General features: G+C 40.9%; 1 protein-coding gene across 1 annotated transcript in view; it reads right to left on the reverse strand.

The window, feature by feature from the left end:
- Window positions 1-2,546: 2,546 nt before the first annotated feature.
- Window positions 2,547-14,495, reverse strand: part of LOC145340847 (serine/threonine-protein kinase PAK 2-like) — a 60,622-nt gene continuing 48,673 nt past the window's right edge. Inside the window, exons 9-15 of the mRNA XM_080185303.1 lie at window positions 14,242-14,290; window positions 11,669-11,781; window positions 11,263-11,380; window positions 9,018-9,117; window positions 6,671-6,867; window positions 5,196-5,333; window positions 2,547-4,445 (exon numbers count right to left, since the gene is read on the reverse strand). Of these exons, the coding sequence (XP_080041429.1) occupies window positions 4,359-4,445; window positions 5,196-5,333; window positions 6,671-6,867; window positions 9,018-9,117; window positions 11,263-11,380; window positions 11,669-11,781; window positions 14,242-14,290 (802 nt within the window). The 3' untranslated portion in view covers window positions 2,547-4,358. The remainder of the gene's footprint in view (window positions 4,446-5,195; window positions 5,334-6,670; window positions 6,868-9,017; window positions 9,118-11,262; window positions 11,381-11,668; window positions 11,782-14,241; window positions 14,291-14,495) is intronic.

A 14,495-nucleotide genomic window follows, 5' to 3' on the forward strand; every position in this document is an offset into this window, starting at 1 on the left:
AGAAATCAAAATTAAGAATCAATAAGTGCAGTTGAAATTAGCAATAAAAGTGAGATTAAAATGAGTTTTCTTTTTGTTTGATGAAAACAGGCTCCAACAGTCAAGGACTCAGATTGGAGTACTAATGCTTGAACTCATTGTGCTGTGGCTGATCAGTCTGTGGCAGAAAAAAGTAATTGTTCTCATTGTTACAGGTAACTTGCGTCTCTCTGATCCCTCTCAATAATTACACCATCTGCCTACTACTTCACCTCAACTGTCTGAGGATTAATGACACCAAAACTCAGACTGCTTTATGCATAAAAAGTGCTACTTGCAACAATAGTTCTGTTGTCCCATTAAGTAGCTGGCCAGGTTTTTTAGAAAGTTGGAAGGAAATGTTGAAAACCATTCCCATCAGGCAGGAATGCATTCATAATACTAGTGACAAAGAGGCTTCACATTTCTCATTGCAGTAATAGGCACAGCCTGTGTAGTTGCTTCCACTAATACACTGCGCTTTCAGGTAATGTAGGAAAAGGAACAGAATTTACCATAAAAATCACCCAGCACAGCAAATCATTCAGCCCATCAGGCTTGTACCAGCTCACTGAAAGCCCATCTTACTGTGCAGTCCTGCAAATCAAGGCTCCTGAAGTTGTCCAGGTATACCATATAATACCAAGCTTCACTTCAAAATGCATTAGATGCAGAAACCTTGCAGGGACCATGCTGTAGAACAAGCATGATGTGGGTATGCCGGCGTTGGACTGGCGTAAACACAGTAAAAAGTCTGACAACACCAGGTTTTAGTCCAACCTATTTATTTGATAATATGCTAAAATGCTAGTGAGAATATTATCAAATAAATAGGTTGGACTAAAACCTGGTGTTGTCAGACTTTTTACTGTAGAACAAGCAGGCAGCAACCAACAAAGCAACAGTAAAAGAAACATTGCTGACAACCAAAATTCTCTTCTTCAGATATTTCTACCATTAATCAGTTTAAAACAGTAAGAATCTGGAATGTTGTCTCGGCACATTGAGAAACAAGTGTGCTACAGAGAAGATGTTGTGCTCATCAGGTCTCAGCATGTCCTGCTCAGACAAAATAGGAAGTATCTACCCTCTGACTGAACTAAATTCTGCTGCACACTGACTGCTTTGCTCACCTTTGCCAAAATTGCTCACTATTCCTGGAATCCTGGAATGCAGATAATCTCTCGTTTCCTTTCGTGCTCTCTTTCATGTACAGCCGTCCTCTCCTTCAAGTTTGCTATCACCGATCTCCTCAAAATTTTCAATTCCCTCCAATCACGTTTCTATCCATGCCACAGCAGTGACCTGACCTTAGTCACAAATGATATCCTATGTAGCTGTGACTATGATAAGCTATTCCTCCTCAACTGGTCTACAGCCTATGACATGGCTGGTCATGTCATCCCCATTCAACACCTTACCTCAGTTGTTTGGCTGGGTGGGACCATGCACTTAGCTGCATTCTTGTCTATCAAATCAGAAGTAGAGAATCAGCTGCAATGGCTTCTGTTCCTAATCTCGCCTCTACCACCACCGCTCCCCCCTCCACACACCACCATGCTGAAACATGGTGTATGTTCCACAGATGTGCTGATTACATAGCTCTACCACTCTTGGCCACTCCACTGCCTCTCATTTGTCATGCTGCTTGCCAAGCAGAAATTTCCTTCAGTCAAATTTTGTAAGACTAAAATTATCTTCTCTGATGTCCACCACTAACTCCAATTTCTCCCCAGCCACTCTAAAGCCTCAACACCAGGTTGAAGTCCAATAGGTTTATCTGGTGTCACAAGCTTTCAGAGCACTGCTCCTTTGTCATGCGAGTGCACTCCCATCTAGCACCCTCCGTAAACCTGAGCTCATCCAAAACTCTGCTGCTGCAAACCTAACTTGCAACAAGTCCTGTTTACACATCATCCCTGTACGTTTACCTACAGCGACTCCCCCTGAGCAAAGTCTTGACTTTCAAATTCTTAGCTTTGATCCTTCTAATGGCATCACCTCTGCCTATCCTTGTAACCTCTTGCAGCAAATTTCCAAGATCTCTGGTTCTTCAATTCTAGCTACTTGCAGATTCTTGATCATCCTCACACTGTCATTGGCAGCCACGACTTTAGCTGTCTAGGCCCTAAGGTTTGGAATTTCCACCCTAAAATCTCTCTGCACCTCTACCATTCGACATAAAACATCTCTCTTTAACCAAACTTTTGGTCACTGGTCCCAATATGTTTCAATGCCAGATTTTGTTTGATAATGTACCTGTGCAAGTGCCTTAGGACATTGTATATATTAAACTCCATATAAATGCAACTTTTCTTGCAGTCAAACTTTCCTTCCATCCTTAGGGGCCAATTTCTTGTTCAAATCTGCGTTCTCCAGATTGTCAAGAGCTTTTCTAAAGTCTTAAAATACATTGTCCAATGACTTTCCCAATCTCTTCAAAGTTGTATTGATATATCACATGATCTTGCTTCCACAAAACCGGGCTTGCACCAATGTAAATGTATTAAACACAAACAAAAGTTGCATATGTTTTTCTACAAATTTTTATTCTTAGTATTAATTAGAAAAAGAGTCTGAAACCTCAAATCCCCAATTGCATCAGACTCTACTGTTAGGCACTTTCAAAAATGTGTTCAGCCTTTTGTTAGATTTTCTCCTTTTAATACTGTAGCAACAAGCCACAAAATTCACTAACACTCTTATTGCTTTGGGAACCATCAGTGAGCTGACTACTTGCCCTCTGACGTTACTGCTGTCGTCACAATGCATTGAACAGTTATGTTTGTACATGACTCTCTTGCAGTGGTATACAGAGTTCTGAAAAGCAGTTCCACAAGCTCAGGTGAATGCAAGATCCCAGTCATCGAAAGCCGGCCATCAGCCCCTTGGAGACAATACTTTACTATGGCTAATATTACAAATCCCACACTGAGACACTAGAATTTATGTCCCACTATCTACTAATGGTATCCCAACCGCTACACCTGAATTCCGTTTTGTTAAACGTAGGCACTATATAATGTGAAAGATAATGCGATGATTGCACTGTGTCAGTGTGATATGTGGCTTGATGCAATGGGGTACAATGCTGTGCTAAGTTTGCAGCACAAATCCACATCAGCGGAAATTGGGTGAAGTCCAGAGTGGTGCAGGTACGTGTGTGTGGAAGGTGTGCATGGTGACTTTACATGTATTACATGTTGACTAATGTGGGGTCTCCATTTATCAGATGCTGCACATAGAACGTATGGTGACTCTGGCAATTCATCAACCTGAAGTATGACTACAGTGATTCTAAGTAGATGGCACTTTTTAACATCCACGCTAACAATGTATTTGGCAATGAAAATAAATAAGAATATCGGGTACCCAAAGGGCACACAGGGTTGTGCCATCCTTAATGTAGCACCGATGGGAATACTGTTCCTTTATGATACTGCCTGAAAACTCTGCTCATGTACAAGCCAATTCTTACACTAAACATTCAATCCCTGCTATCAGCAGAGGTCTTCCTGGGACCTGGAATTCAGTGAAGCAACTATGAATGGATCCAATGTTAATTACAATGCAAATATTGGGGAGCTGACAGAAAAGACCAGTTTATATTGCAGTAACAAGTCGCAAGCTTAACGTAAATTAGGCCGAGTGTCTTAATGCAAGTTTGAATCCAGCAATACTCCTAGGCAATTATTACCAATGAAAGATCAACAGGCTCTTACTGCTTCTTCGAAGGCGCACATCAGTCATTGAGGCAATTCTCACAAAGGCTAACAAGAAAAAAAAACCACACTGATCACAAGCATGGAGGAGTCTGGAGTCTTGTTATCCCAGAGACTGCCACTGCAGGTAAGCAGGCAGAACCCCAGATTGTTAGTACAAACAATAGAAAGTACTTTAGAAAAAACAGCTAATCAATTTCTCTCCTGAATTCTAACAATGCAATCCGCCACTGAGATACATAATATACAAAAAAAAGGCATCAAGCAAAACATCCCAAAGCCCCGCTCACCCGATACAGTACATAATGTCCATAAGAAGAGACAAGCAACTGGCAGAGCAAACCACTTCCTGGGGATAGTCCAGATTCCAGAGGCATCCAGTCAGTCTTTCATTCTGCAATTCAAGTATTGAAATGTAGAGAGGGGGAAGAGGGACCATGTTTTCTTGGAAAAAAATATATAAAAGCAGCTTCGACCTTGCTTGCGTGGGTGGCCGGTAAGACGTACAATTCCCCATGTGGATCTCAGCAGCTGCTCTGCCATGTCAATGCCGACCGTGATACTTGATTCTGATTCTTGGAGGGGCAGGGGAGGAGTCAAGAAGAAGAGGAGGAGTTCCTAGCGATTACTCTTCATCGCATCCTTGGCTGCCAGAATCAGTGGCGTCAAACTAGATAAGGGCTTGGCCAGCTTTAGGAACGGATGCTGTGAAAGACAGAATGAGAGAAATGAGAGTGCCTTCAGACCCAAGGACTATGGTTAAATCAAAACAATACCAGATATAACAATTCCAGCTTCTAGTTACTCCATTAATACAGCAACCAGTCTCCACACTGAGGAGACATGTTCCCAATGGTAGAGAAAAAACTCTGGATTCTGGTCTGCTCTCAGAGGCACAGTGGTTAGCACTGTTATCTCACTGCGCCAGAGACCCAGGTTCAATTCCCGGCTTGAGTCACTGTGTGTGGAATTTGTACATTCACCCTGTGTCTGCGTGGGTTTCCTCCGTGCACTCCAGTTTCCTCCCACAGTCCAAAGATGTGCAGGTTAGGTGAACTGGCCATGCCAAATTCTCCCTCAGTGTACCCAAACAGGTGCCAGAATGTGGCAACTAGGAGATTTTCACAGTGTCTTCATTGCAGTGTTAAAGTAAGACTACTTGTGACTAATAAATAAATTTTAAATTTTAACTGGTTTTCCCAATTTTCAGGGTAGAGGAATCAAAAGCCTGGTTCCAGTTTTTAGTGGGGTTCAGAGAGATTTTCTTTTGTATATCCATGAAATTCAGTACTATGGCAGCTGTGAATAAAGAGTTGATGTACTGTATTCACACCAGGGTACACAAGCATAAACCAACTATATCAAATTTATTTGGGTGAAAGCACATTGACCTGAATTCTCATGTAACCTTAGAATGAAAACATCTGAAATTTCAACTGAAGGGACAATCAGTACCTGCAATAATTCCTTTCCAGAGCCTCGTTTTTCAACATCCATCTCCAAACAGCGATTCAGAAAATCACGGAAAATTGTGGAGAGTTTCTCTGGATTCTGCAGCTCTGGAGTGCCATTAGTGGCAATCAGGTACAAGGCCTGCAAGGGACACAGGTGTGAAATTTAACGAGAGCTGCTACAGGTTGAATATAGTCTCACCAAACCTCTTTCAAGCATTGGCTGAGGCTCTCACTTAAGATCTGAAACAAAGATTCAGCAAATAGTCTGATTCAACATCTGCCATGTGATTTGAGCTGTATAGAAAACAATCAGCCATTGGTAAAACTATCCTTCACAAAAACTCACCAAAAACAAGTTTAACCAGCTCCGAAATGAGAACAGAGAAAATGGCAGAACTCGAACATAGCTGGTAGGTCCTTTAGCTAAACTGATCATGGTTGATTTGCATCTTAACTCCATTTTACCCATCTGGATTCTAGAACTTTTATACAGCCTTGCCTTGCAAACCAATCAACCTGGGGGGGGGGGGGGGGGGGGGGGCACATTCACACTAGCTCAAAGTTTTAAGGTTTTGCCCCCTTATTCTGGGCCCCAGAGGAACTATTCTTAAACACCACAATTACAGCACTCTTGATCTTATATGCACAAGGGAATATGTGCAAAGTCCGTGCAAACTAATATTTATAACTCATCCCGGGAATTATTCTGGTGAATCCATTCCTTCTCATTACAGTAACATTGAAATAAAAGTCAATATTCCATGAGCCATCCACATACTGTTTATACCTCCCCACATGTTTTTAGTGATCTCTGCACTTTTGCCCCTCCATAATTCCTAGTTTCTTTATTTAGGAAAACTTGCTGAGGTCCAAAGGAGATGACCTCAGTTTTGCACACTCAATTAATCTCAATGTCCCTTTGAAACTTCCTGTTCCCATCTTTATTCTGGGCTAGGTATTTCTGATGTACAAAGAGCAAAAATACTACTAAATGAGAATAAAGAATTTTGCATTTGAAGCAATGAGCATAAAATGAATATGGTTATATTAATGGAAGATTTCAAATCTTGGTGTATTGAGACACATATATCCTTCCTGCCCTCCACCTTATGGTGCTACCAGCAGCAGGGCACAGGGCTTGAATGGAGATGAAACTGAACCCCAAGTTCTTTCTGAAGAGCAGTTTCAGTGCCCGACAGCCTCCTGAATCTGAAGAAAACCAAATGAAAATTTGCACGATCTTGACACTATTTGTCTGCTCTGTGCGGCTATTCCCCATTCTCATTATTCTGATTAATACAGTTAAATCCAAACTGTCATGGTTTTCACAAAACTACGAATCCTTATTTTGGAGTATGAACAAGGTCATAATTCACTTCAAAAATAGTTCCAAGCCTTCTGCTCTGCACTTTAGTTCACATGTTTTAAGCCTCTCCTACGCACTTTTGTCTCTTGACTACAAGGTTGTAGACTCACCCTCAGCGGATTCTCATTTAGATAGGGGGGTTCACCCTCTACCATTTCAATGGCCATGATTCCCAATGACCAGATATCAACCTTGGGGCCATATGCTTTCCTTGTCACTACCTCAGGCGCCATCCAATAAGGGGTGCCCACCATGGTGCTGCGCTTGCTCTGTTCTGGTGTGATCTGGGCACAGAACCCAAAGTCAGCTGTACAGACACAAAATAAACAATGGCATTATCAAAACATTTGGAAAACTTCAGTAATGAAACTAGCATTAACATGGCAGATTATAGAAAGTTATTTGAGATTGAGCTTGAGTTGGTTATTTCATAGTAAGCGGGGGGAATGCTCCTACTACACCACTACAGATAAAAGTTCTTTTAAAGTAACAAAACATCAAACTGTGCAGATCATAGGGTCAGAGATTTACAGCATGGAACAGGCCCTTCAGCCCAACATCCATGCTGCCCTTGTTTTTAAAACCCCTTAGCTAATCCCAATTGGCCGCATTTGGCCCATATCCCGCTATATCCATCTTATCTATGTAACTGTCTAAATGCTTTTTAAAAGACAAAATTGTACCCCCCTCTACTACTAGCACCTCTGACAGCTTGTTCCACACACTCACCACCCTGAGTGAGAAAACACTGCCCCTCTGGACACTTCTGTATCTCTCCCCTTTCACCTTAAACATATGCCCTCTAGTTTTAAACTCCCCTACCTTTGGGAAAGGATATTGACTATCTAGCTGACCAATGCTCCTCATTATTTTATAGACCTCAATAAGATCACCCTCAGCCTCCTATGCTCCAAAGAAAATAGTCCCAATCTATCCAATCTCTCCTTATAACTCAATCCATCAAGTTCCAATAGCATCCTAGTAAATCTTTTCTGCACTCTTTCTAGTTTAATGATATCCTTTCTATAATAGGTTGACCAGAATAGTACATAGCATTCCAAGAGTGGCCATACCAATGTCTTGTACACCTTCAACAAGACGTCCCAACTCCTGTATTCCATGTTCTGACCAATGAAACCAAGCATGCCAAATGCCTTCTTCTTCACTCTGTCCATCTATGACTCCACTTTCAAGGAGCTATGAACCTGTACCTTGATATCTTTTTGTTCTGGAACTCTCCCCAACGTCCTACCATTAACTGAGCAAATCCTGCCCTGGTTCAATCTACCAAAATGCATCACCTCACATTTATCTAAATTAAACTCCATCACCATTCATCAGCCTGCTGGCCGAATTGATCAATATTTACAAATGAAACCTATAGTATGCAAGAACAAAGACATGACTGGTGGCCCTTTAGCTCCTTGAGCCTGTTTGCGATTAAGACTGAGCTGTGGTCTAAAAACCACAAATCTGTCTCTGGCTCATTTTCCTTTATACCTTCAGTTAACAAGAATTTACTAATCACAGATTTAAATTTAATTAATCTTGCATAATTGCAATTTGTGAAAGAGATACCAAACTTCTAAAATTGTGTACAGAAGTGTTTCCTAATTTCACCCCTGAAAAGCCTACCTCTACTTTTTACACCATGTCTCCTAGACCTAGAATCCCTAAACCACTGGACATAGCTTCTCTCGATCTACCATATCTGCTCTGAAGATAAACTTGGATCAAATCACCAGTTAACTTCTAACTTTCAGCAAATACAATCTCAATTTGTGCAATCACTCCTTGAAAATTAACCCTCTAGAGACCAGCCATTTTAGTAAATCTACACTATATTCCCCCTAAGACCAGTGTGTGGAACTGACAGAACAGTTTACAATACTCCAAGTATAACTTAATAACAGATGCATAATTACTGCCTTCATTTTCTAATCGTCATGGGATAAAGGCCAGCATTTTGGTTATCTTCTGTACAGGGTATTTGTAAATGATATTTTAATGATCCATGTATTTGAACCCCCAAGTCTCTTTGGATCGCCATTATTTCTAGATTTTCTCCATTTAGAAAGAACCCTATCCTATTCATTTTAGGTCTAAAGTGGATGTCCGCATATTAATCTACATTGAAATCAATTTACAATAGTTCTGTCCATTCATTTTATTTGTTAATATCTCTTTGTAATTGTATTCTTTCATTTACACTTGATACACACTCAATCTTTATTCAGAATGCCAAGTGCCACGTCAACGTCTCATTCATTCATGAATCCACTACACTGGAAGGGCAGCCAAACATAGATCGACACTTGAAAAAAATAATGAAATTACAAATTCAGATAATGCATGTTCTGCACAGTTCTTAGGATTTGAGTTTATGAATCCTGGTTCAATTTAACTGCAGGGCAATGTGAATTTCAGTTCAAGGGTGAGGGCAAAACCGTTACTCACTGAGCTTCACAGATCCGTCCATGCCCAGTAGCACATTATCGCTCTTGATATCTCGGTGAATGACCTGGTTCGCATGCAGGAACTCCAATGCCTGTAGGCACTGCAGGAGGAATAACAAAGATTGGGCTCAGAATTGCACTCAATAGGTTAACTTGCTTGAAGCTCAAAAAATCTGTGAATGAGGTAATCTGATGTACAGACACACTGCTATTGGATTATCCCTCTGTGGTGTTCTGATATAGAAATTTCTGTGCAAAACCAGCACTGTATTCCAGGGTGACAAATGTCAGCAATGTTTTATTGCCAGCTTAATATTTGCTCTCTCACACCCTTACTGTTCCACAGGCATCAATTGCTCCCTGGTTCCTTGTACAGGGAGTCACTCAATGCCACTGCTGGTTGGCATTTTGACTGATTCATGAACTCGGTCGGGGACAGCAAAAGAAAACTGAAATTACTCTCATCTGCTATGTACTTTCTAGTCGAAGTCAGTTGACAGCAGTTGGGAGTAGAAAGCAGACTGATCTCCACCATAACGTAGGGAGGCTGTAGACAAGTGTAACTTCGAATGCCAGCTCAGCTGCAAAATATCAGTCATTACCAACTTGACCATTTATAGGTGAAGGTTTTGTAGTTTTTTTTTTCATGGTATGTGGGCATCAGTGGTAAGGCCAGCATTTGCTGCCCATCCATAACTGCTCTTGAATTGAGTGGCTAAGTGACAATTAAGAGTCAACCATGTTGTTAAAAGTCTGGAGTCACATGGCCAGACCAGGTAAGGATGGCAGATTTCCTTCGCTCAATGACATTGGAGAACCAAATGAATATTTACAATAATTGGTGATAGTATTCATGGTCATCATTACAGAGACTTGTATTGAATTGAAATTCTACCAGCTGCAATGGTGAGATTTGAAACCATGTCCCAAGAGCATTAATCTGCACCTCTGGACTACTAGTCAAGTGACATTACCAATACCCTACCATCTTCTTTTATAGTTACTTGCTTCAAAGGACTTCCAAATTCCATGGAAGCAACATTACTTAGTGGAAGCCAAATGGACAGAGATTCTATCAAGTTCAAAATTCTTTTCTAAAGAAATCCCTTCATTATTTTGCTCCACCATCTCCTTCCACTCTGCTTCTGCTCTTAAGATCTTCATCCATTTACCTCCTGTTTTTCCATCAGTGGTGGCACCCTCAACAGCCCTGGCCCAACTTCATTCGCCTCAAAGCCAATTTTACTCTCTTCTTTCCAAGACACTGGCAAGCACTGCTGCCTCTTAGTGCCAGGAACCCGAGTTCGATTCCCAGTTTGGTCACTGTGTGGAGTCCGCACAGGTTTCCATCAGGTGCTCTGGTTTCTTCCCACAGTCCAAAAGATGTGCTACTTAGATGCACTGGCCATGCTAAATTCTCCCTCAGTGTACCTGAACAGGCAGTGGAGTATGGCGACTCAGGAATTTTCACAGTAACTTCATTGTAGAACATTTTGCGAGCCTACTTGTGACGGTATTTTATAAATGTAATCTTCTTTTGCAAATCACAAACTAGTTGTTTTTTAAAATTCAGAATGAGTGATCAAATTCAAAAATCAGGCAGCCTGCAGAGCTGCATAAGGAAGAATTTCCTCAATTTAGTAAATGTGTTTCATTCTGGTCATGAAATACCAAGCAGGGCCGGAGCAGGGAGAACAGTGAAAACTTCACAAAGTTTGGGTGCAAAGAAACTCCAAATTGTAGCTGGATACACTGATGAAAGTCAAGGAGGGGCCTTTCAAAGAGGGAGAGTAGATAAATGGACATTAAGTTTTACAAAACAGGATGGGAAAACACCTCACAGGATGTCCTGCAAAGAAAAGATAATGCTCCATGGGTTTTGGCAAATGTCAATGGCAGGGATTCTAAGCACTACAGATGTGGAGATTCAGCAATAAGAACTGAAAATGATGAAACAGCATGGGCGAGTCAGTATCAGGATTTCAAAATGAGGAAGCAAAGAGAGAAGCAGAAACCCACAATGCAGAATTGAAGGCATGTAATAGCTCACCTGAACCTGCTTTAGGGCCTGACTGACCTGTCAGGCATTTTAGTTTATTTGCATGTAAACAAATCAAAATAAAGCAATTTATATTATCAGTCAACATTCCTTTTAGTAGGACCACAAATGAAGAATAGTTGGAGTTGGCAGCTTCCAAGAAGGAACCCATGGAAGAACAGGAAAGAGTTTTCAATCATGCCCTTACCTCCCTGCACACTGCAGCAATCTGTGCCTCGTCCATACAGGTTTCTGTAACCACATCAGTCAGTGAACCGCCAGCCAGGTATTCCATCACAACACAAAGCTCGTCACCCACCAGGTAGCTAAGATAAAATGAACAAAAGTTTCAGTGATTGACTTGTCTAGAATTCCAAAAGCAAGCTAAGTTCCACACTCCAACAATGGATACACCCCTCTTCCCTTTTGTGCACCACACTGGCAAATAGAAAGACAACAGTAGAGATTTACCATATACAACATCCTGGTTTCAGGTGTGGCCACTGGACTTTGTAAATAACTAATTCCTTAGATGCCATGTTTCAGAATGACATGGATGCAAGTCAAAGCAGCTTATGACCAGAGGTGCACAGATAGTTATCTCTTCTAGTTACCTGTCTAGGAAGTTGACAATGTTGCTGTTCTTCAATTCTTTCATCACCAAAATCTCATTGATAATCAGCTCTTTCTTTGGCTGTTTCTGTAGGTTGATTTGTTTGATTGCCACCTGAAAAAGCAAATACATAATATGCAAATACAACATGTCTGACTCCTCCACCATCCCACGACACAGGTGATCGTACTTGTTACAAATATAGACAAAAAGCATGCATTAATTTGACAGCTTCTGTTCTATTATTACACATTCATTAAGTGGACTGATACATGGAAAAGAATTTTTTTTTTCATATTCTCATAAGAACTAGGCAGGAACATGCAATTTAGCCCCTCCAACTTACTCCCAACGACAGATGTTAAACTAACTGATCTATAGTTTTCTTCTTTTTGCCTCCCCCTTTTTTTGATTAAGGGCATTGTGAGCATTTGTCAAATCCACTGGAATCTTTCCCACATCCAGAGAGTTTTGAAATATTAACCAATGAATCCACTATCTCTGCTGCTACTTCCTTCAAGACCTGAGGATATAGGCCATCAGGCTCTGGAGACTTGTCTGCCTTTAATCCCAATAGTTTGATCTGTACTTTTTCCCCTCGTGATGTTTGTTCCAAGTTCCTCTCTTTCTATAACTTCTGAATTACTTCTGAGTTACTATTGGGATGGTACCAGTGTCCTCTGCTGTGAAAACTGAGGCATAAAGTATAATTAGTAAATCTGTTGTGTGTTTCCCCAGCATCATTCTCCAAGAGACAAACATTCACTTTAGTTACTCTCTTCCTTTTTATATACTTAGAAACTTTTGCTATCTTTTTAAAATTTTCTGCTTGTTTCTTTCATAATTTACTTTTATCTTTTATTATTTTAGTAACCTTTTGTTCATCTTTCAAAATTTCTCAAACTTCCAGCCTGCCACCAGTCTTGCAAAATGGCATGCCTTAATTTTTAACTTTTTTTTAATCAAAGATTTACCTAATGCATCTGTGGCTAACTTCCTTGTTTAGCCACCAATGCATCTCTCCCCTCCCCCCCACAACCCCCCTTTCCTCTCTGGAATATGTTTTCATTTGGAGGACTTGAATCTCTCTAAATATCTGCCGCTGTTCATCAGCTGTCTTACTTTTCAGTCTCCCAACCCACTAGGGCCAAATCTGTCTTCGTATCAATGCAATTTGCTTTAACTCCTGAACATGAGTGTGGAACTCCAGTATCTCAACCTCAAACTGAATTTGAAATTCGAGCACATCATGATCACTCTTCCCAACAGGATACTTAATTATGACATCATTCCACAATACCAAATCCAGAATAGCCTGCTCCTTGGTTGGTTCCACAACATATTGCTCTAAGAAACAATCTCTCCCTTGAGGTTACTCTTGCCAATTGATTAATCCTAAATGCATATTAAAAACACCCATGATTATTGTCATTCCTTTCTTACAAGCCTCCAATATTTCCTTGTTTATGCTGTGCCCCACTGTGGAAGAACTGTTTGGGGACCTATAACTTACTCCTTCCAGGAACTTCGTTCCATGGTCATTTCTTCTTTCTACCCAGACTGATTCTACATCCTTGATCTCCTGTATCTACATCATTTCTCACTAGAGCACTGATCTCCTCCTTTACTAATAAAGCTACATCACCTATTTTGCCTTTTTGTCTATCCTTCTGAAATAGAGTACTCTTGGATATTCAATTCTCAAATCTGGTTTCCGTGCAACCAGGTCTCAGTAATTAGCACCAATTTCTATCTATTTGCTGATTTTATTTTGAATGCCTCAAGCATTCAGATACAAATCTTTTAAGTTTGTTCTATTAAATTTTCCTACTCGCCTATGATTCCTTGGTGCAATTTGTTCACACAATCTGTTCCTTTTATTTTCTGCTAACAATCAGTATCATCACTGACCTTCACTTTTACCTTCTCCTTTAAATTTGATTTTTTAATGCAACTATCACCTTTCATGCAACTGAATGCCCCCCATTCGGGGGGGTATACATCGCCTTGGGCGGTGTGTACCCAAGCAGCACTTCTAGCTTTGCAGAATTCTTCACAACACCCACAAAACATAACGAACCAACTGCACTCTCAATTATGAGTGGTAAGTCAGAGATGCAGCATATTCCTGGAGATCAATAACAGACACCTTCCAAGTGAAGGGTTGGGTGCATGGTGGCACAGGTTCAAATCCAGGTCACTGTCTTTGTGGAGTTTGCACACTCTCCCAGTGACTGCGTAGGTTTCCTCCGGGTGCTCTGCTTTCCTCCCCCACTCCAAAGATGAGGGTTAGGTTGATTGGTCATGCTAAATTGACCCTAATGTCAGGGGAATAAGATCTGGGTGGGATTGTGGTGAGTACAGACTTGGTGGGCCTAATGACCTCCTTCAGTACTGTAGGGATTCTATGAAGCACCTTTCTCGCATTTATAACTCAGCTTGCGAATACAAAATATATTTGCGCTCAGTAACAAGCGCCCCACAATCCATCCTGGGTTTGGAATTGGCCGTCTTCGAGGTTAGCTTAACATCTCAGACAATCACTGAGTTTAGTGTATCCAAGCAGTGACATACCTCCTGTCCTGTCGCTACATCGATGGCTGTGAATACTGTCCCTGATGCACTGTAAAGAAACACATGCAAGATTAAATCACATAACATCTGTATCAATTACAAGCCTGATCAATGGAAAATACAAACAGGATTCAAGACTTGCCCGCAAAAGGTTTGTACTCTATGAGAGCCCCACTAATGATCTGGAGCCAGTTGGGAGAGATTGAAGTGTTCAAAGATGCTCTAGTCACCTTTGAACACTAAACTAGTACATT

Source organism: Carcharhinus amblyrhynchos, chromosome 3 (assembly GCF_965287045.1).
Source record: "Carcharhinus amblyrhynchos chromosome 3, sCarAmb.v2.hapA, whole genome shotgun sequence".
NCBI lineage: Eukaryota > Metazoa > Chordata > Chondrichthyes > Carcharhiniformes > Carcharhinidae > Carcharhinus > Carcharhinus amblyrhynchos.